The 22,876-nt window shown below is 43.6% G+C and overlaps 1 protein-coding gene across 1 annotated transcript in view; it reads left to right on the top strand.

Moving 5' to 3' along the window:
* Nucleotides 1–22,039, top strand: part of ERC2 (ELKS/RAB6-interacting/CAST family member 2) — a 1,005,625-nt gene extending 983,586 nt beyond the window's left edge. The window contains exon 17 of the mRNA XM_033210156.1: nt 19,078–22,039. Coding sequence (XP_033066047.1) covers nt 19,078–19,320 — 243 coding nt within the window. The 3' untranslated portion in view covers nt 19,321–22,039. The remainder of the gene's footprint in view (nt 1–19,077) is intronic.
* The last annotated feature ends 837 nt before the right edge of the window (nt 22,040–22,876 follow it).

Raw genomic sequence — 22,876 nt, 5'->3', positions numbered from 1 at the left:
TTTTTCCAATCTGCTGTCATATTTTGCTTCATCCTTTTTAATATCAGTGCTGCTTGTGAAGCCCTTTCATGTACATATTACCCCTGATCCTCCAAGGAAGCCTGTGGGGTGTTACCATCTTTATTGGACAGATAAGGAAACTGAGGCTCAGGACATTAAATCACGGCTGACGAGTGGCCTCTGACTCTACCCTGACTCTATCCTATTGCCTCCTCCTAGAATTTGAGATCTAGAAGAGATTGAGAGACAGAGGTCAGAAAAGGGGAGTTGACTGCCCAAACCCATGCAAGAAGTAGTGCCCAAGTCTCCTGATGCTTCCATCCTATATTTTTTAGCTCTTATTTTCTTCCCACCTATACCTGAGAATCATTTTGCAATTGAGTTTCTCATTCATTCATTCCAGGAGGAAGTATGGCATGCCTCTGTGCTCTGTTGTGATGTCATGGGAAGACTTCTGGGTTGGGGCTTTGCTCTGCTACTTATCACTGAAAAGCGTTTGCCTGAGTTGCTTCATTGCCCTAAACTTCAGATTCTCTTATCAGAAGTGGAGATGACAGCCCTTTCCCTGTGTCACTGAGTTATCATGATGGTCAGTTGAGATCAATGTAATAGCAAGGGTTTGTGAACTGGAGTCTTAAGAGAATTTCACTACACTCTCTTCTCATCCTTTTCCCCAAGTCTAGAGCTGGCAAATATGAACACTTCTGTTACATTGGCACACAACTCCATGATAAAAATGATAGTCATATTGACTAATATTTATTGAGCCCTTAAGACTGTGAGGCACCCCACTAAGCACTAACATGTTTGGTCTACGCTATTTTTCTCAACACCTCTATGCAGCAGATATTTTCACTATCTCCATCTGACAGATATTGCAGTGGAGGCCCACAAAGGTGCAGTTTCTTGTTCAAGGTTGCACAGCTAATCATGGGCTAAGCCACAGTTGGACTCAAATTCAGTTGGATTAAAGAGCCCAAGGTCTTCATTCATTCACTGATTCATTTATGAAGAACCTCTTAGTGCCAGGCACTGTGCTAGGTACTGAATAGCCATGCAGATGCTTCCTGACTCTCCTGCCCCATCCAGGCCAGAACTGGGGTGGCCAGGATATCTCTTCTTCCCAAAGGAGGTGTGGAGACACGTGTGCTCCTGCTGGCCTGCAGACCCATCAGCTGTGTCAGCTGGAGTCCTGGGAAGAGGATGACATTGCTGCTTCCAGCTGGGAACAGCTGATCAGCACCAAGGGAGGGCCAGGAGGCTTTGGCTGAGCTTCATGAGGAAGTCCAACCCCAGAAGCAGCACAAGCACAGTGATTGTGCACCAAGGCCCTGTGAAGACCCTGGCCTGGGGAAGAGTTCCCTCATGCTTCCTGTGATGCTGTCTGCCAGAGCCTACTGTTTGGGACTTTTGTCCCTCCTGGCTCATCTTCAGGGGTTTCCTCAGGACAGGGTTACTTCATGGCCAATTGAAATCTCTGAAAAAACCTGTTGGGGCTTTCATAGTGCAAACACAACTGTTGCCTGTGGACAAATATTGACTTTTGGTGCTAACTCTCTCACGGAGGGACGGCCACCCTTGGGAGAGCCACGACATAGGCCTTTGAGCACGAGTTGCTCAGTCAGGTCAAAGGGAGACAGAGGCAAGATGAGATGCTTCTTCGATCTCAGATGACCCTCTCACAAATGGACCCCGATGGTCTCAGCACCAAAGCTGCCTGGAGTTTCAGTTTTGTTGGGAGCAGTGCAGCAAGACTCCACCATGACTCCTGTATTAGTTTCCTAGGGGTTCAATAACAAAGTACCACAAACTGGCTGGCTTAAAAAAACAGAAATTTATTCTCTCATGGTTCTGGAGACCATAAGTCCAAAATCAAGGTGATGGCAGGGTCATTCCCTCTTCGAAGGCTCTAGAGGAGGACCCTTCCTTGCCTCTTCCCAGCTTCTGGTGGTTGCTGGCACCCTTAACATTCTTTGGTTTATAGATGCATCGCTCCTCTCTCTGCCTCCATCACCCCATGGCCTTCTCCCTGTATGTATTCTGTGTCTCTGTGTCCAATTTTTCCTCTTCTAAGAACAGTAGTCATTGGATTAAGGCCTACCCTTATTCAGTATAACCTTACCTTTATTCAAATATATCTGCAAAGACCCTATGTCCAAACAAGGTCACATTCACAGTTACTAGGGGTTAGGACTTGAAAATATCTTTTTAGGAGACAGAGTTCAACTGACACCACCCAAGGAATTGTTCTTCCCTTAAGGAAAGGTTATGTAGTCCCCAGCTGCCTCCATCCAACTTCCACTTTGCCCTGAAGTCACACATCTGGCCAGGTCACTCTCCCTCCATGGTGTCCCACTGTCTGAAGGCAGCATCTAGTCTCTTTAATGTGGCCATAAAGTCCCGCCTGATGGGGGACTGGCCTTGCTTGTCTCTCTGCCCTGACTCTGCCACTTCCCCGCTTCCCATTCCATGTTGTGTCCTTGGTGCTTGAGGTTCACTGGGTCAGCTTTGGCCTAGCTCTATTTCAGGCCTTACCACATGCTGCTCTCTGCTCAGATAGCTCCTTTCTTCCCTCTTCCACTGGGTAGCTCCTACTCACCACCCCTCACATCTCAACCTGGAAGTCATCTTCCGTGAGGAATGTTTGCTGGCCCTCTCTGACACCATACAAGGTGTTTCGGGGTGTCTTGGGCCCCGATGAACTCACACATCACATTGTATTTCAGTTGTCTTCTTACCCGTCTGTGCCCCTGACCTGGCTGCAAATCTCCCAGATTAGGGTTTATGTCCTACTCCCCCTCAAATCCCCAGTCCTGGCCCATGGCTGGCAAAAATGATTGTTTGTTGAATTGAGGAACTGAATGAATGCATGAATGAATGAGAAAATAAGCAAAAATTATAACTGTATCCCAGCCACCTTCCTAATTTTGTGAAAATTAAAGGAAATTCTTCTGCCTTTCTGCTCATGACACCCTACCATTGAATTCAACACAAGCAAATATTCAGAGACATGATGCTTTAGAAATTGTTAGTGTGCCAGGGTTTGGTCAGGACTGAGGATAAACCATGAGGGTAGTTCCTGGAGGAGTCTTGATTTGTCATCAAGAATGTCCAGCCTTGGGCCATCAGCACTAACGATGACCAATGTGGTACCGGTGGCCATCTTTTGAGTTTTCAGCTCCATTTCCTTTCTCTATAAAGGTGGAAGGCACCCAAAAATATGGATAAACTCAGCTAATTTCTTCTGCTTTGGCACATGTAGCTTTTTTGCATGATTGAACACCTCAGCCCACTGAAGAATAAGAACTGTAATTCCTCTCTCTCTCTTTTTTCATTGTGTTTAGCCAAAACAAGCTGTGAAAGAATGTAAAATATATCATTTTGTTGGCACCCGTTCACAAGTGAGTCAGTGAGCTTGCACACATTTACAACTAAAATTGGATTTTAACCTTCCAAAAATTTATGACAACTGCTCCTTCTTGTGGCTTAAATGTTGACATATAATTAATTTAGGATTTCTTCCCAAGGCTTCCTGTCCGGGTTTGTACCTGCCACAGAAATATCCTTGAAAGTTTATCTAACAGCTGGAGCCATGAGAAAAAAAAAGAAACCACTGGAGTTTTGTAAAACAGGGTGGGCTATGCCAACAGGAAGAGCCCAAGAGAAAGTGCGAGGCTGCCAACGTGGCTGGCTGCCGGAGGTGTCCCAGGTCAGAGACAGGGAATTTGCAGTTTTGGGGAAGCTTGGGGTTCCTTCTACCACTGTTCCTTCCTGGTCCCTGTGATGTGTTCTCTCTTTACTCTGCACACATCTTTTCATGAAGATGACCAAGCCCATACCTAACCTGGGCATGAACATCCCACTCTGGTTATTTCTGCACTCAGGATCAAGCTGATCCTATTGCCCTCTGCTGTATATGGGCTAGTACAGAGGGAGAGATAATAAGGACTACTTCTCATTGCACTCCTGTTATATGCCAGCCATTAGTAAGGGAGAGTTAATTTTGTTTTATGTTCTCAACCACCTGGAGAGGTTAGAGTTACTATCTTCACTTTGGAGATGAGAAACCTGAGCTCAGAGAGGTTAAATGACTTACCTGCAGTCAGCAAAATGGAAAGGGGAAGGAGTAATAGGTAGTCCATATATATGAAGCTCCTGTTAGGCCCTGTCTCAGGCCTTTATGTTTAGTGCTTATGGCAACAACAAATTATCTAGTCCAAAATGTAGTGCTGAGGTTGAAAATCACTGCTGCAGAAGCATTTAGGGCTATTCCTGGCACATAGTCAGCATTTGATAAATGTGTGTTACCATCAATGAACTTAGCTCTCTTCTTCATCTACTTCAATATTTATTGCATGCCCACTGTGTGACAGGCACACAAGAAACACTTCACTGAGCAAGACGCACACAGCCTGTCCTCCTGAAGGCAGCCTAGGATGCAGTCAGGCATTAATCAGATCCTAACACAAATGTCTGATGCCAGGGCTGCCCAGAGCAGGAGTGCATACAGGGAGGGGGGGAGAAATTGTCAGGACAGTGTTTGTCAAGAAGATTTGACCAGGAATGGAAGTCGGAAGGCTCCCCTGAAGAAGTGGTATTGAAGCTGATATCCAAGGATCAGCAGAAGGCAGCCAGGTAAAGGATGATGGGGAAAGTGCCCAAGTGAGAGGGAACATCTATGCAAAAGCTCTGAAGGAAGACCCAGCCATCTACCTCCTCCAGCAGTAGGAATCTCTGTTCATGGCTTGGCACCCCTGATCAGGAATTTCATACATCTCTGCAGAGCTTTGCAATGCATCTCTTTTCATACATCTCTGCAGAGCTTTGCAATATCACCTAGCTCCCTATCACCTAGCTCCCAAGGAAGTTCTCCATAGCAAAGCTGAGGCCTCTGGAATGTCCATGGGTCTTCCAGGGGACTCTGTGGTCCTGCTGCATTGGGCTTTGGCAGTGGCTTCAACGGTGCCCCCAGAACCCACTGGCATCATGCCTCAGGTGACCACTTTGTCATGCCCCAGCCCCTTGGTCTCTGGCCCAAGTCTGCCCAAAGGCATTTCCTAGCCTTCAGTCATGGATGCCAACCAGCCTTAGAGGAGTTAAGCCTGACCCCTGCCTGCCAGGACTTTGAGATTTAACAGGGAAACTTCCAGCCAGTTCACATATTATGAAAACACATTTTCCTCTCTTTAATCTTCAGAGTGACCAGTGACAAAAGCAGCATACAAATTCCCTCTCAGGGTACCTCCACATCTAAGTTGGAAACATGTATGATAGCTGGAAGCCCCATAACAGAGGGGAGAATGGGCCCATCTGAAAGGTCCATTGTTACAGCTCTCCCAGTTACACATGGAGACAATTACAGAGTTCACTTATATCCCTGAGTGGGAGCTGGAGATGGGAGACCAAGGGTTTCAGCCCTGGGCCCTTGTGCTTCATGCAGACCTACAAGGGCAGGCTTTGGCATGGGATTTAAATATAAGTTCAAACCGGAGAGATATCTGCTTTTTGGCACTGTGCAAATGTGACTGGCGTCAGATTCCCACTGAAATAACCTCTGCTTGCTTTTCTCAAACTCCTCATTCTTTGGAGGAGGATATTATTGTTTTCCTTTAAGGTGGTCTGGTGGGCAAGGGGCCTCCTGAGCAAATGCTATGCATGTGTGCATTTGCAGGGATTGATTGCAATTCTGGAAGCATCCAATTCGTCTGTTTCTCAAAACCTACACCATGGAAAATACATAATGGATACTCACTTGGGACCTAGCATTATCAAACACATCCTTGGACTTGAGAACCTTTGATAGTCCTGCCCCTACCCCCACACGTAGCACAAGAGCAGTGACACTGTAGACACTCCAAAAACCTTACTCTGTAGCACCCCAGCCAGTTCTCCTGCTAGCCAAGCAATTCTACTCAACATAAAGACGTTATATGATGTGGGAACCAGAATGTCAGCTACAACGCCAATGGCCTGGCCCAGGTGTCCCAGAAAGGTGCCATTTTGTTTATACTGCACTAAAAATTGTTGGACAAAACAGCTTTAGATTAAATAGAAACCTTATAGATTAGACGGCAAGTTCTACCAGTATCCATGGATTTCACGTCAAGTTTTCCCCAGTCCTTTCAAAATGTTACCTATGAAAGGAAAAGGGCAGGAAGGCAAGATTCTGTGTATGGAGATAGAGGAGGGGGAGTAACTGAGCACCACACATCCTGGCCATCGCTGGGGGAGGCTCTAATTTGGAGGAAGTCAAGCCTTGGAAGTATACTTTGCCTGTAAAGGCATACCTTCCCTCAATAAACTTTTTAGCATCCCTACTCTTTCAAAGACAACTTGGACCCCAAAGCCCTCATGCAGCCAGAAGACATGTGAATATCCCATCAGTTTCATAGAAGCAATAGATTGGAATCCTCCTGATAGTTCACTCAATTTCAGAATGATAAATGATCAATCATTGCATTCCTCCTAAATGAAATTTAGATGTCAAGATATATTGCTTGAGGTTTCTGAATGGGATTTATGCAGTTGAATTTCCAGGAGAAAATGTATTGCTTTAGTGTGACAGGGAAAGAGAGACATTCTGGATCTTTGTTAAGGCAAAACATTTGACAGTCAGGAAAAATGCTTCGGACATGTTAATTTTTTTCATATTTAAAAGTGATTAATCATCTCATATACCATGAAGCCAGAAGACCATAATGCAAACTCATGGAGGGGAAGGAGGATGCCTGTGGCTTCAAAAGTGGAGGCCTTCAAAAGTGTGCCTTCAAAAGTGGAGGCTTTTGAAGGAGGCTCTAGGTGAGCTTGTGTTGGGAAACAAAAATTAATGACTGAAAATCAATTTGAAAGCACAGAGTCTGGACAAAACCCTAGGAATGCATGAAAATCCACAGTTACTTGTCAATTACTGCAGTGCATAATAAGAAGTCCTTCTCTTCCAGTATATATGCATACACCACAGTAGATGCGACTTCCTTGGAAAGTCTTTCCAACTTTCCTATCAGACCAAGTCAGGGTCCCAGTGTGCTCCTGCAAGCTGGGGATTTGATGTCCTACTGTGCAAGGATCACACCACTGCCTCACCACCTACTAGCTATCGGATTAATAGGTGGTAGGGCAGTGGTGTGACTCTTGCACACGAGGACAAGTGTAACCACTCTACACCTGTTTCTGGAGCTGTATGATGGGTTAATAATGACAACCTCTTCAGATGTTGTCTTCTGGATGTTGTAAAACTAGTGTCTGTGTTCAGTGAATGTTGGCAGGCCATTCTCATCTCTTTTACTTAGCATGACTTTAAATAGTCACATCTTCTGTTTAATGATTTGTTGAATATAATGTCTGGCATGCTTATGAGAGGTGCATTCCATGAAGTCAGAGCTAGTGGCTGTCTTGTTCAGCCACATGGCCTTAGTACTTAGCATGGTTCCTGGTAAATGCTAAAAAAAAGTTGTGGAAGAGAGGAACAGATGGAGGAAGGGTGGGAAGGAAAGAAGAAAGGAAGGAAGGATTCCTGTAGTTTTCATAAAAAACATAGCTTGAAGACAATATAAAATCCAGACTGAATTTGCTTTTGTATCTCGTTTAAGAACCCACTTCACTTTCAACTCTGCAGACCAAAATGAGGTAGCATTCTTCCTGTTCCTTTGTTTGCAGGTGAGGATTAGGGCCCAGAGAGGCAGAATATCTTTAAAAGGCCTGACTTCACCCAGCTGGTTGCTGGCTTATGTTTATGTTTCCCTTTTCCCTTCCCCCCTACCAAAGATGGTCCCCTCCCCCAAGAGAAGGCTATTTCCTTTTGTTGCGGGGAAACTCTGAATTGGTGATTGCTTAGAAAACACAAAGAAGTGTGTAGCAAGTTGAAATTAAAAAACAGTTCATGAAAAGCAAAACTCCATTTAGCCCCAATCTGCCAAGAAATAAATAGTTTAAAAAATGAATTTCAGATCACTGACAATGATGACTGTGTTTATGGCAGTGGGGTTGTCTGTCTTCAGCAGGCCATCCTTGCAGGCATGCACCCAGCATTTAGAAATTAAACAAAAACACATTGAACTTGCTGCATTAGCTGTTGCCACATTGGAACGCTAATGGGTTTAGTGACCACAACCGACCCAGGCCAGCATGTGTCAACAGCCAAAGGACCAACCTCAGTCACTGTTTGTGCTTTGCCCAAGTTGTTACAAGCTTAATTCTTTGCAGCTTACTTTTCCTGCTGTTTTGGCCTCTCCCCCACCATGTCTTAGAAAGTGTAGCCCCAGCCCAGCCTCACATAGCAAGGCCACGGGGTCCTGGCAAGATGTCTGAAGACGCAGGCACCTCAGCCTCTTGGGTCTCATGAGCAGTTACATGAGGGCTCTGCCTCTCCTCTTCTTTAGCCAGTCACTTCTATTAGGCATTCTGGAAACGGCTCAGTCTGAAGCAAATGCAGAGAGCCTCTTGATGAGCTACCCACCTGGAAAAGTGGAGTCTTCCTCTCTCTCTTCTTCTCCAAGAAAGTATGCTGAATAGCATTTCACCTCCAAGGTGGTTTCTTTGCACCACAGGCAAGCCTTCAGCCCTGACTGAGAAACAAGGTCAAATGCCTGCATTTTTGCACAGCTGAATCAAGCCTGGGCTGTAGGATCTTGGCGGTGAAGAGGTTAAATCGCTCAAAAGGCTGGATCTGTGGTTTCCTGCCCACACTTGCTCTGGCCTAAGGCAGTGCTTGCCGTTTGGGGAGGGGGAAAGGGAGGTCTCGCCTGGACCCAGGTGGCCGACAGGCAAACCATGTTATTAAGAAGCAGGGATCGCAAAACCTTGATCTTCAAACGAGACCCCTAATTAGTCACCAGCCCAAGAGTAAATGGCATTCCACCTCAGTGAGGCGGGAAGGGCGCCTTCAAATCCTGGAGACTAATTGCCATTATTGGCTCTATGAAGATCCTGTTGTAAACACTTGTCATTGGAGCCACTTCTGGTCAGTAAACTTGAGATATCAAATTGTTCCTTCATGTTTCAAATTCTACACAATGCCTCTTTGGCTCCTTTTCTAGAACGGGGCATCTCTTTCCCAAACATGACAGCTTTCTTAGCATCCAGTTTAGGGAGATGTCTTCCTGTGACTTGTATATGCTATGGCAGGCTCATCTTAGAACCAAATTCTTTTCAGTAAGGGGCTTTTTAACAATGTTTTACTTTATTTTCATTGGAATTTGAAAATGCCATCTCAAAAATAAGATAACAGGGCTCATGATCATGAAGATAATGGAGCTTTTGTTTGGAGCACCTCAGGTACGCTGACTTTTCCAAGGCCCTGGGAGGTGCCCCAATAAGTGTTCACAAGGCCATATATTTTTATCAAGCTTGAAATAGTCAATTATTTATATATTCTTTTTCTTCAAGAAGGCCTCCAAAATGGTATGAACTTTAGGCCACACAAAACCAAGATGTGTTCCACAGTATTCAAGGTGTGTTTCTACCCTTTCCCATCATGTCTTCTTGTTGCTTCTACAGATAAGTCTTTTCTCTCTGTTCTTAGAAATTTTTTTTCTTTTTTTTCTTTTTTTTTTTTTTTTTTTTGAGACAGAGTCTCACTGTCTCCCAGGCTGAAGTGCAGTGGTGCGATCTCGGCTCACTGCAACCTCCATCTCCTGGGTTCAAACAATTCTCATGCCTCACCCTCCTGAGTATCTGGGATTACAGGCGCCCGCCACCATGCCCGGCTAATATTTTTATTTTTAGTAGAGACAGGGTTTCGCCATGTTGGCCAGGCTGGTCTCGAACTCCTGAGCTCAGGCAATCTGTCCACCTTTCCCTCCAAAAGTGCTAGGATTACAGGTGTGAGCCACCATGCCTGGCTGACTTTTTGTTTCTTGAGCCTGTTTTGGCATTTGTGAAGGGTAGGGTAAACTTTTCCAGGCCACATACAGGGTGCAAGGTTTTGTCTAATTTTATTCTTTCTTTCTTCCTTTCTTTCTTTTCTTTTCTTTTCTTTTTTTTTTCTTTTTTCTTTTCTTTTCTTTTCTTTTCTTTTCTTTTCTTTTCTTTCTTCCCTCCCTCCCTCCCTCCCTCCCCCCCTTCCTTCCTTCCTTCCTTCCTTCATTCTTTCTTTCTTTTCTTTTTTTTTTTTTTTGAGACTGGGTCTCACTCTATCACCTAGGCTGGGGTGCAGTGGCATAATCATGGCTTACTGCAGCCTTGACCTCCTGGGCTCAATCAATCCTCCCACCTCAGCCTCCCAAGTAGCTGGGACTACAGGCACCTGTCACGACACCTGGGTAATTTTTTGTATATCTTGTAAAGATGAGGTTTTGTCATGTTTCCCAAGCTGGTCTCAAACTTCTGGGCAGCGATCCACCCTCCTCAGCCTCCCAAAGCTCTGGGATTACAGGCATGAGCCATGATGCCCAACCTAAATTTACTCTTAACTAGGAGAATGTTTCCAGAGATTGGGACCAAGAGATCCTGGATCCATCTGCTTCAAGGGCAGCCTAGATAATATCAAACCCAGATGGCAGAAGAGATCAACCTAAGGAAGTTTGGGAGCCATGGGAATTTGAGCTGGTCCCAGGGTCTCAGGACCACAGGGATTCTATTATCGGGACACGTTCATGGTAGTAAGTATTAAATATGTCAGTGTGTGAGAGAGAAAGGGAGGAAGAAAGTAGTAAATCATTTCTGAATATTTCTTGGAAATGGTGAGTTTTTCATTCACCTTTAACACTGATTTTTAGCCAGCATCAATGGGCCCTGAGATGAGGTATTCCACATTAACACCCACAGCAAGGCATGCCGCAGGGCCACGTGTCAGATGATGTCAAGTATCCCCTTTTTCAGGGAGCTGAGCTTCATAACTGTTTCTTCAGCAAGCTAAGGAGTCACTATTACTCAGCAATAATTCCTTTGTGTGAACAGTTTAGGGCAGGACAGGGGGTGGGAGTTCTAGACACAGGCTTAGGATATTTGCTCATAGGATTCCATTGTCTCTGTGATGAAAGCCACGGTTTTCCCTCTGCAGGTAACCTAATAACCTCAGGCAGCTCAGAGAGCAGAGGTCCTGGCGCTACCCAAGTGGGGTTCTCCAGGATGGCTCGGACATCCCCCTCTTTCCAGAGTGCAGGTGTTCTGTTTGTTGGACCAGCCCCCATCTCTGATGTCAGTAGTGGCACCCGCAAAGATTCCCAAAGCCTTCTTTTAACCTGTCTGTTTCACTGATTTCAGATGTTAGAAATTGTATTCCAAACCTTTGGTTATTTTAACTAGTTCAGAAAAGAAAGACTATCATTAGTTTTGACAACAAACAAAACCAGTTTTTGTTCTATCAGTTATGTTTAAAAGATTCCAATTTCAAACTAAACACAATGTGTGGTTATTCTGTCAGCGATTTATATAGCCGCCAGGGCGCCACAGTTACACACTGCATACATCATTGTATTTTTAAAATGTATTTAATGAACTTTTTTTTCTTTTCTAGTAACTACTTCATTGCCTTAAATGAATGCATTCCAATAGAATTTGTAACAAATGACCACTTTGTGTTTGCATTAATGCCAAACACGTTTAACAAATTTTTAACAAGGAACCCTGGCAAAATGCCAAACTCCTAGAGGGACACTGAAGGAATGCTATAAATTTAAACTAGATTTCACCTTTTCACTTAACTCAGCAAGTGTCTTAGGTGTCTCGCTATCTCAGGATTGTAGCATTTCTATTTTTATGTCAGATAAGTTGCACATTTTCATTATTTTTATTACTGAGGTTGCACCTATTTCCACAGGACTTTTAAATCTATGCAGCTGTTTCTGAAATAGTATGAAAGCAGCTTAGAAATTAATCTTTATTTCTCCAAAAGTGTTCGTATCTTACATAGGTTGGTAGATGCATGTATGCATATACTGTACATATCTACCAACATATCACTGTTTAAAAAAGCACAGTCAACCAATTGTGTACAACATATAGGCCAATGGTTGTCAACTGGGGCAATTTTATCCCCCAGGGATATGGGACCATGTCCCAAGACATTTTTGATTGCATAACTGGGAGAGGGGCAATGCTACTGGCTTCTAGTGGGCAGTAGCTTGGGATGCTGCTAAACATCCTACCATGCACAGGGCAGCCCCCACAGCAAAGAATTATCCAGCCCCACATGGCTGCAGTGCCGAGATGGAGAAACCTTGGAGCAGAGTGACAAAGACCTTTAGCCATAGGCAGTCTCTGCAGTTAAAGGAGGTATTCTTTTGAGGAAAAGCAACCAAATGAATTTCTATTCAACCAATGCTTTAAAAAGTACCTAGAATACCTAATGCTTGTGTTGAATGGCAGATATCTGATTTTTTATTTCACTGCTTTCTGCCCTTGAGAAGACGAAAGCCCAAAATGTAGACTAGGGTGGTGCTGGGGCTGGCTGGTGGCTAGAGTATATGCAAGACCAGCTGACTCGTGCCTGGTTCTGCCAGTGGGGAGAAGGCCATGGCTGGGCACTGGGAACGGTCTCCCAGGCAAGGCTGATTGAAGGCAGGAAGAGCATATCCAGGAGATAGTTTTAGGTGTTCTGTGAACAACCACTTTTACGTTAATAGCCATGCAATTAGCATAGTGCATATTAGACGGATAATGGTTCTATTATGGTAGCAAAATAAATATTTCTTTAAAAAGGAAACATTTAAGTTTTTGATAATTTTTTGTTTTTTTGTTTGTTTGGCTTTTTTTGAGACAGAGTCTTACTCTGTCACCCAGGCTGGAATGTAGTGGCACAATCTTGGCTCACTGCAATCTCTACCTCCACCTCCCTGGTTCAAGCGATTCTCCTGCCTCAGCTTCCCCAGTAGCTGGGATTACAGGTGCCCGCCACTACGCCTGGCTAATTTTTGTATTTTTAGTGGAGACGGGGTTTCGCCATGTTGGCTAGGCTGGTCTTGAACTCCTGGCCTCAAGTGATCTCCCGCCTCACCTCCCAAAGTGCTGGGATTACAGGCGTGAGCCACTGCACCCAGCCAGTTTTTAGATAATTAAAAAAAAGTAGTTACATATCACAGGTATTGTGGAGAGGTTACAAAAATGGGAAAAGTAGAACACAAAAGACAGGTTTAGGAAATCCTTGCCTCAAGGAGTCTGTGGTCTCTGGAGAGAATGGTCGCTGGAGTCCAAAAGACATGGATTCAAATGAGGCCCCAGGCAGCTGGGGAATGTTACCAAAAGCATCCAGTTCTTCTAAGCTTTCGTTTCCTCATCTGCATGAGGGGCATTAACCAACTGCATCAGTACCTCAGTGCTATCAAGCTGGTTTTAGATAGTTAATGCAAAACACAGAGCGTGGTGGCAGATAGTATGCACCAAAAGGGAGCTGTTAATAATTCTGATCACAATAATAACGACAAAAATAAATCCTACGGAGACATAGCAGTCTGTGCTGCCATTTTGATGTACACAGCCTATATTCATTTGAATCCCTTCATTTAAAACATTATGGGCGAGTTATACCCCGTGCACAGAAACCAAAGATGAAATACTAAGTCCCTCCATTGCCTTCTCCCAGCAAACTCCCTCATCCCTAACAGCAGTTTGCAATTCTGAGCACAGGGCTGGCCCGGCCCACCCCCATCCCAGCCCCCAGCCCTTTGGGTTCTGAAGTGTTACATTTTATTGCCCCATGGAGCTGTAGGAGTCCACTCTCAAGGTAAAATGTTGCTCTCCACTCATATTTTTGAATTATGGTTTCAAGGTGGTTGCTTCTATCAAGAAAATTAAATGATTTAACATAATTTGTTGCCACTTTGATCACAACAATAATAAATAAATCTTCATGAGGAAAACGGGAACCCATTCCACTCCGTGTTTAAAGATGTTAAGTAATAACACAGATGTAGTTATAGTTTTTTTTTTTTTTAAGCAGAAACGACTCTATTGGTTTTTCCTGTGAGCAGAGTGGCTTCATGGAGCTGTTCTGCAGGATGCCCACTGCCCCCAGAAGGAGCAGCTCTTCTCCTCCAACCGTTGTTAATTAGTCTATCAGGGGCTTGCCTTTTCTGTGGGCACCACGTGCAGCGTGTTAGGGGCATCTGAAGCCGTCGTGAATGGGTGTCTGTTTTTGTACCTGGGGGCACACTGCACACATTTGGAAAGCACATGGAACATAATGGACATTAACCCAGATGTCAAAAATAGCCTGCGTTTTACTACTGTTATTAAACAGTTTCCCCTTTAACCCCTCCGTGTTTACCAAAGACCCCTTTCTCCCAGCCTGTTTCTGCAAATCACTACTGAAAGGGCAGGAGAAGAAAGCCATAATCGGGCAGGTGTCTTTATTCCAAAGAAAAACAGTCTGAAGGAATATTTGTGAGACACCACACGTTTATAGCCTGCTCTCCCTGGGGCGTTTGTCCTGGAGCGGAATCTTACTGCTGTGCTAGGTCACCCACCCCCGCCCCTCACACCCCCACACCTAGAACCAAGTCAAGAGCAGAAGTCCCACCCAATCCTGGTTTCTCCCCACAAAGAAAATAGCTTTATATTTTAGTATGATACTATTTATATATTCTTAGGTTTAAAAATTCCAAAAAGCACACACACAAAAAAGTCTGAAGGAGAAAATATTTTTTTTTTTTTTTGAGACGGAGTCTCGCTCTGTCGCCCAGGCTGCAGTGCTGTGGCCGGATCTCAGCTCACTGCAAGCTCCGCCTCCCGGGTTTAGGCCATTCTCCTGCCTCAGCCTCCCGAGTAGCTGGGACTACAGGCGCCCGCCACCTCACCTGGCTAATTTTTTGTATTTTTAGTAGAGACGGGGTTTCACCGTGTTAGCCAGGATGGTCTCGATCTCCTGACCTCGTGATCCGCCCGTCTCGGCCTCCCAAAGTGCTGGGATTACAGGCTTGAGCCACCGCGCCCGGCCTGAAGGAGAAAATTTTAATGGCTAGATGTCGTAGCTCAGGCCTGTAGTCCCAGCTACTTGGGAGGCTGAGGCAGGAGAATCGCTTGAACCAGGGGGACAGAGGTTGCAGTGAGCTGAGATTGCGCCACTGCACTCCAGCCTGGGCAACAGAGGGAGACTCCATCTCAAAAAATAAAAATTAAAATTAAATAAAGGGGAAAAATTTAAAAACACCACCCAGAGATAAATATTAATAATATTCTAATGTATACACTTGCAAATGTTTATGTATATGTTGATGCAAAAATGAGATGGAGCTATGCATATAAAATGGTAATCTGCTTTTTCCACTGAAAAGTTGTGGATGGACATCTTTTCCCATCAAAAGAAAATAAAGATTGACATCATAATTGTCATCAGTCACTTAATAAATCTTAAGCATCCCTATCACAGTTCCCCGTTCCTTTTCTTCATGGTGCAAATGTTTAAATTCTCATTCATTTGTTGATCTGTGTGTCTATTTGTTTCTGTCTTCCTCCCTAAGAATACAGGCTCCATGAAGGCATGGACCTTGTCTGCTTTTCTCACTATTATATTCCTGGCACCAAGCACATTGCCTGACCCAGAGAGGTGCTAGTCTTCTATTGCTCCATAACAAATTACCATAAACATGTTGGTGAAAATAGCACCCATTTATTAGCTCACAGTTTTGTACATAGGTCAGAAGCCCAGATGGGCTCAACTGGGTTCTCTGCTTAGGCTCTCGTAAAGCCAAAGTCAAGGTGGACTTAGCTGAACTTCAATCTGAAACATCCACCTTCAAGCTCCTTCGGTTTGTTGGCAGAATTCATTTCCTCATGGTTGTAGGTCTGTGGTCCCTGTTCCCTTGCTGACAGTCACCTGGGTGCCATTCTCACATCGTATAGGAAGCTCTCAGGTCCTTGCCCCTGGCTCACTCCATCACAGCACAGCCAATCCCTCTGGTTTCAAATTTCTCTAACTTTCTCTTCTGCTACAGCAAATAAACATCTCTGCTATTAAAGGGCTTCTGTCATTAAATTAGGTCCACTCAGATAATCACCCTTTTTAAAAATTTTTATTTTTTATTTTAGACAAGGTCTCATTCTGTCACCCAGGCTAAAGTGGCACAATCACAGCTTACTGCAGCCTCAACCTCCCCAGCTCAGTTGATCCTCCCACCTCAGCCTCTCAAGTAGCTGGGACCACAGGCACATCCACCACACCCAGCTAATTTTTAACTTTTTTTGTGGAGATGGGTTTTTGCCATGTTGCCCAGGCTATTCTCCAATTTCTGGGCTCAGAAGATCCACCCACCTCAGCCTCACAAAGTGCTGGGATTACAGGCATGTGCCACCTCTCCCAGCTGATAATCTCCCTTTAGACTAATTTGAAGTCAGCTGATTAGTAACTACATCGTAAGGTAACTTTATAGTAAACGTGGTCTGACACCTTCTCACTCCCTGTGCCAGCGATTAGGATAGGGAATCTTGGGTAGGGAGTAGATTTAAGGATTTTGCTACCTGAGGTGCTCTCTAAACTGGTAGGCTGGGCTTAGTGGCTCATTCCTGTAATCCCAGCACTTTGGGAAACTGAGGCAGGTGGATCACTTGAGCCCAGGAGTTTGAGACAAGCCTGGGCAACATAGTGAGAACTCATCTCTATAAAAAAAATACAAAAATTAGCCAGACATGGTGGCACGTGCCTGTAGTCCTAGCTCCTTGGGGCGTTGAGCTAGGAGGATTGCTTGATTTCAGAAGGCCGAGGCTGCTGTGAGCCATGATCACACCACTGCACTCCAGCCTGGGTGACAGAGCAAGACCCTGCCTCAAAATAAAAGATATATATGTATATACACATACACACACACACTCTATCGGATGTACAAGTCTAGAAAATTCATCAGAAGGGGACCCTGCAGTACATGTGAGACTTCCCACTCTATATCACACCTAAGAGGATCAAGAAAGGCTTCTTGGGAAGACATGACATCCAAGCTGAAACTGAAGAATAAACAGGGATCGATCAGATAAAGAGCTGGTGTAAATGCATGTTAGATAGAAAGACACACTTGTGAGATGGGGAGAAAATAAATTTTTAGGGCTGCAGAAGCAAGCTCAGCTTCGGTGGAACATTCTTCTTCGGTGGAACACAAGAGTGGAATGTCAGGGGTAAGTACAGGACTGCAGAGAGGCCAGATGGGGCCTCGCCAGTATGGCCTGGAGTCCATTAGTCCTGCATCCTAAGGGCAATGGGATTAAAAACAGAATTGTAAACAGGGGTTGTAAACTGTAAAAGGGAATGCACTATGGAGTGGATGTCACCATACTGCTCTTGGCTGCTGCGTTGAAAGTGCGGTGCTGTAAGAGGAAGCTGGAGAAGGGTAAGGGCCGCTGTGACTGTCCAGGTGAGGGAGGACTGGCCAGGGATCATCTCACAGTGGGTGGCAGCCCAGATTGGCTCATTGCTGGAAGCCAGGATTCATTTTTTATTATTATTTTTTAAAGCATATGCTTCTTTGCCCCCCCGCCCCCAAGGGATCATCTGCATTTCCAAATGCTGGCGGTGTCACCTGAGGTTACCTTGTTGTTTTTCTTTTTTTCCTTAAAGCCATTTAAGCCTCCTAGTGAATGGATTGTTTGATTGAAAGAATGACTACACTTTTTGAGAATTCTCTTCTCTCCAGCATAAACCGTACCCAAAAGCAGTATGCTGCAATGGTGGGGCATTGTATTCTGCCTTGTGACCTGTTGCCCAGCTGGAAATCTTTCTCACAACTGAATAAATGATTGTTCTTTGCTACTTTATCTTGGAAAAACATCAAGGACATCAGCCATTCACTGTAATTATTTTTCACTCATTTCCCCGTCTGTAAAAAAAAAAAAAAAAGACTGGTGCATTTGAATACTACTTAGGGTTTCTCTTTACCTTTTAATCATGTGGCCTTTTAATATATTGGTCAGCCCTTTAAAAGGATGATTAAGAAATGCTTAATGCACAAAAGAATTAGAGCTATGCACAGCTCATGAAACAGAAAGCGTGCTCTGACTTACAATTTTCATACAAAGTTTGCAGAGAGTTTATGTGCCAGAATGAGTAATATGATCTGCTCTAGGAACTCCCTAACTTTCTGGCTCTGCAAAAGTCATTTTTTTACCCCGATTCAAGTTTCTTAACCAGAAGGTTACACCAAACTCCTCAGAGTATGAATTAGCAGAGTTCATCCAAGCCACATATTTCATTTGCACTACTTAATGATGGCTTGAAATAGCTGCCTACCTGTGCAGACACTGGGATCTTTGGCATTCTTGTTAGTCGGCGTGACTTGAAACATGCTGCATATCAACCACCAAATGAGACAGCTCAGGATATGTGTACAAGTGACTTGTGTGTACACGAGGGTGTGTGTGTATGTTTGATCTTTCCTCTCCCTGCCGTATTTCCCAGATAGCTGAGCTCATGTGGCTGGAAACCCTGAAGCACTCACAGGCCATATGTGAATGGTAATGGCACAGGCACACAAAGTTGAGCCTCAGCAGGGAAGGAAGTCCTCATCTGAAGCAGTAGTGTGGGATGGACCCCTCTTCTCACCCATTGCACTATTGCTTCCCAGGATGCAGTTGTATCCACACTCAGGGCCCCTCACTGGGACAGTGAGAAACCTTGGGGTGCTCCTGGATACCTGTTTCCCAGGGCAGTAAATAGACAAATGGATGACTGTCGCATTTATGTTTGGTTGGTTTTTAAGTGAATGCTAAGTTCTCTGATATCTTAACCATCTTTAATTCTTTAATGTCTATAAAATCAAGTTTAAAAATAATTTAAAAACGTCATCATTGTAGAAAAGTGTAGAGAGAATGAAAGTTGACATATAGTCTGATTATGTGGAAACAATCACTGGAACATTTTGGCATACTTCCCTTCAATTTCCTTTTTTGTGTATCAAGAGACATTTGTACATATATGTGACATATTTTGAAAGAGGCCTTTTCTCAGATGCACTTGCAGGACATAGTTTATCTTTCTGTTTACTTTGTCCTTCCTCTGTGTTTCTTCCCCTTACCCCCTCCCCACTCCCACCCAACCCCAACCATTGAGAGTGGTGGAGAGGCATGCAGGGGTGAAGAGTGGGAAACTTTCTGCCAGGATTATCTCAGATATTGTTGCCAGTTTCTTCTCCTGCTAAATTATGTGCCTTCTTGTTGCAGCTATCAGAAGGGCTGAATAAAGGGAACATGCAGCTCTGCAGCAATATTCTGATAATCTATTGCAGTGAGGCTCACATCACTGTCCACCACCACCTGGAGCGGCTCATCAGAACTGAAGGGGAGTTTTCACTTACATTATTGAGTGTGATTCTGTTCTACTTGATATTTCCTTCATCACCTCATGTCATTTCTCATGGATTTGGATATGATGGAAAGGAAGAATGCACAGGAGGAGAAAAGTGACAGCTCCTCCATTTTTGTCAGGATGCGGGCATTTTGAATGTGATCATCTTTGCTGAATGTCATTATTTGATAACATTTTGTTTATGTTACTTAAACATCATTGGATAAATTTGAACTCCATGGGATTTTAACTGTGGATTCAGCTTCTGTTGGACAACTAGCCTCATCTCCAGTATCCTGCTGGTTCAGTCTAATTGGGCATTCCTAATGCATTAGATTATCAAAAAGTGTAAATTCGCTGTGAGTGAGTGGTGTTGGCAGTGCTTGTATACCATGATGCATGGAGTGTTTGATAAAGAAACAAAAAACACCAAAAATTGCGAGCCTTTACCCTCCTCTATTTCTTTAATCTGTTGTTTGAAGAACCGCATTTTGAGGGTGTAACCAGTAGTTACCTCTGGGCCAGGTTGGAAATGAAATCAATTTTTTAAACCACTAATACTTGCCAAGAAATCGCCTTATGAGAACATGGTGTGTGTCTCTGACAATGCATGGCACATCTAAATTGATCACTCATAATTTTATCTACCCCGTCATGTACTGGAGAGTGGCAAAAGCCTGAGGCACCTGCATCTCTCTGGTACCTGTGTTCTGCACATCCCCACGGCGGGGACGCCACCAAGCCTCAGACTCTTTCCATCCCGGTACATGCAGGTCTCCATGAAGAAGCTGGGACTCATTCACATTTCAAGATCCAAATGCTGTGCAAACAGTGTCAGCTTAGATTTTCTGTAAATGAAGGGTCATTTCTCTTTTTTTTTCTTTTAAAGAAAATGTGTCTGCAACATGGATTCCAAAGCATTTCAGCATCAAACATGAAAACATTGATGAATGAGGAACAATCACAAAAGCTGTGTCTCTGTATATAGCTCTACACAACATGTATGTGGATACAGTCATTATTTAAAGCACATGCCAGGGGAAAAGACCAAATTTTGAGGTCTTTTACATACAGTGATATGGTACTAAGGAGAATTAAACTCCTACTGCTTCCTCTGAATATTAAGAAACAATTAAAATTGTTATAACTTCATAAAACTCATGACTGAGTCTGGCAAACATGTGCAACTCTTGTATTGCTCCATTTTCTTGTCAATGGAAGAAACCCTTCCACATGTATGCAAGTGGGAGATGAAAACCTGCATTTTTAAAGGACAAACAGTGAATTTAAGCATGAGTGGCCTTAATAAATGTAGTTGTCTTTCTTTGCTGCTGTGGAAAGGATTCTAAACAGATGTCCCTGAAGTCTTGCATTGAATTTAGTTATTATTATTACTTTTTTAAATGTTGGTGCAATTAACTCTGGACCTCTCTTGTGAGCCATAGAGATATTTAAAAGACAAACACCTTATTTGTCGGGGAAGATGAAACTGTCCCTGAGTTGCACCATTCTTTCTTGGTGCATTCGCGGTTAAGATACTCAAGCAGGTTTCTTGCTTCTGGCTTTGTTCTTGTCATCAGTAAGTATAACCAACTATGTAATGCTTACGTGTTGCATAAACAATCCAAATGCATTCATGTTTTAAAAAAGTTTGTCCTTTAACTATCAGAGGGATCTAGGTCTTGGTTAGAGAAGTAAGCAGAGTTCTTTGCAAGCTTATTTAGCACATTTTGACACAATGTTGCACTGAAAACCCAGGCCACAAATGCATCCCAGTGAACAGTTTGAATGTCCTCAAAAAGTGGTCCTCACTGCCTCCTACAACCAGGTCTTGACCTGAACTCTGCAACTGAATACTTGAAGTAGGAAGTAGGAAATCCAGTAGGGAAAATGGGTCCTTGGAACAGAAAAAAAAACAACCAACCCATGTATAGCTAGCTATTTCTATGTATGTGCCAATTTTGTCACAACTCTTGTTTGGAGGGATCATTTTCTGCCCAACTTTCATTGGTTAAAAGTAATATTGATCTTACCTTTATGGGGGCACATCATTTAGTCCGTTAAAATTTAAATTCTCTCTAACATAACAACCTTTCCCATTTCATGTAATATTCTCTGATGTTTGGGGGTTACCAAAAATATCCCTTTTTCACATATTAAGAATAGTCTCTGGGTTTACAACAAACACTGTGATGTTGGGAAGCTATTTCCTTTGCACGAACTTTAGCAGGTTTCCTTCTAATTATAACATAGTTGAAAAAAGAAGTTTGGGCTAACATTTAGGAGAAGTTGGTCTTTGTGCAAAAGCAGGCTTGTACTTGATACCCCATTTGATTTTGATGTACAGTCTCAATTTTGTATTTAATGATTTTTGTGTATCCAGTATGCACGTTAGCAGCGTGTCAACTTTCATTTGAAAGTGGGTTTCAATTTACTTTTTAAACAGTGTTATGACGAGACCTCAAATGTGTTGACATAAGCTCTATCTGCAATGTTTTTGTGTAGAGTGGCGATTGAATGCTGCCGAGGGTCAGTGTATCTAATTCCCCGAGACCCTCGTTTGATAGTGCTTCTTGTAATATTTCTTCAAGTGAGTGGCATGTGGGTTGTGATATTGACCATGTGATTATGGACATCGATATGAAAAATAAATAAATAAAACTAAGGAACCCTGGAAACTACCAGTGGGCATGTATTAGCCAGTCATTGTAACCTCGTGTCTAGTAGAACAATGTACAAGGTATGTACAGTTCATAAATTTGTTATCATGTGTATGAGAAGTACTTTGTGCTGATCGCCTTATTTATATTCATCAAATAAACCTCATTTCTTTCTGAAGTGAGTTCATTCTATCTCTAATAAATGCTCCAATTGTGCAGTTTCTAATATATTGAGGGTCATGGATCCCCATTTGAAGAACCCTATGGACTTAAGTAAAAAGGGAAGTTACTGGCTCATTTAACTTGAAAGGTGAAGACATAAGTCTTCCTTTAGGTACATATGAGCCTAGAGGTTCAAATTAGAAAATCAGAAGTTCAAATTAGGAAATTTAAGTTACTGGCATTGTCTCTCTTCTTCCTTCCTTTCTTCTTTCCTTTCTCTTTTTACCTTTCTCTTCCTCACTCTCTCAATCTCTTCCTCTATCTCTCCTGATCCCTCCCTCTCTTCTTCCTTCCCATCTTTTGTGTCTTCCCTTTTTCTCCCTTTTCTTGTCTCTCCCTCCCTCTCCCCTTCTTCTCCCTTTCCTCTGCTTCTTCTCTCCCTGTTTCCCTCTGCACTTTCTATTGGGTTGGCTTTGGACTCTGGTAAGCTCTCTCCACTTGGTTGTAAAGATGACTTCCAACAGCTTTGAGTAGTTTTGATTTTTAGAGGAGAGCCTTTCTCTCTCTGAGCTACATCTACATCTGTCCCCTAAAGGGACACTTGGTGGTTCTTTTTTGGATTATGTGCACAATTACCTTTTTCAAGGCCATGTGATTGACAGCCTCACTGGTGGGGGTGGGGGGAGCAATTTCCAACCGGGAAAAATGGATTCTATTCTAGAAGAGAGGGGCAAGAAAGCTGGGCAGGCAAAAATACTAGCTAGCCCTGCCACCACTTGGATACACACACACAATCGTCCATGCAAGGCCTTGCTGGCCTTCACAGCCTGTCTGTGGATCAGTGAAGAACCTC

Source organism: Trachypithecus francoisi, unplaced genomic scaffold (assembly GCF_009764315.1).
Source record: "Trachypithecus francoisi isolate TF-2019V2 unplaced genomic scaffold, Tfra_2.0 Lachesis_group0, whole genome shotgun sequence".
Taxonomy (NCBI): domain Eukaryota; kingdom Metazoa; phylum Chordata; class Mammalia; order Primates; family Cercopithecidae; genus Trachypithecus; species Trachypithecus francoisi.
Note: the sequence above shows the minus strand (reverse complement) of the source record. Positions and strands in the feature narration are given on the sequence as shown.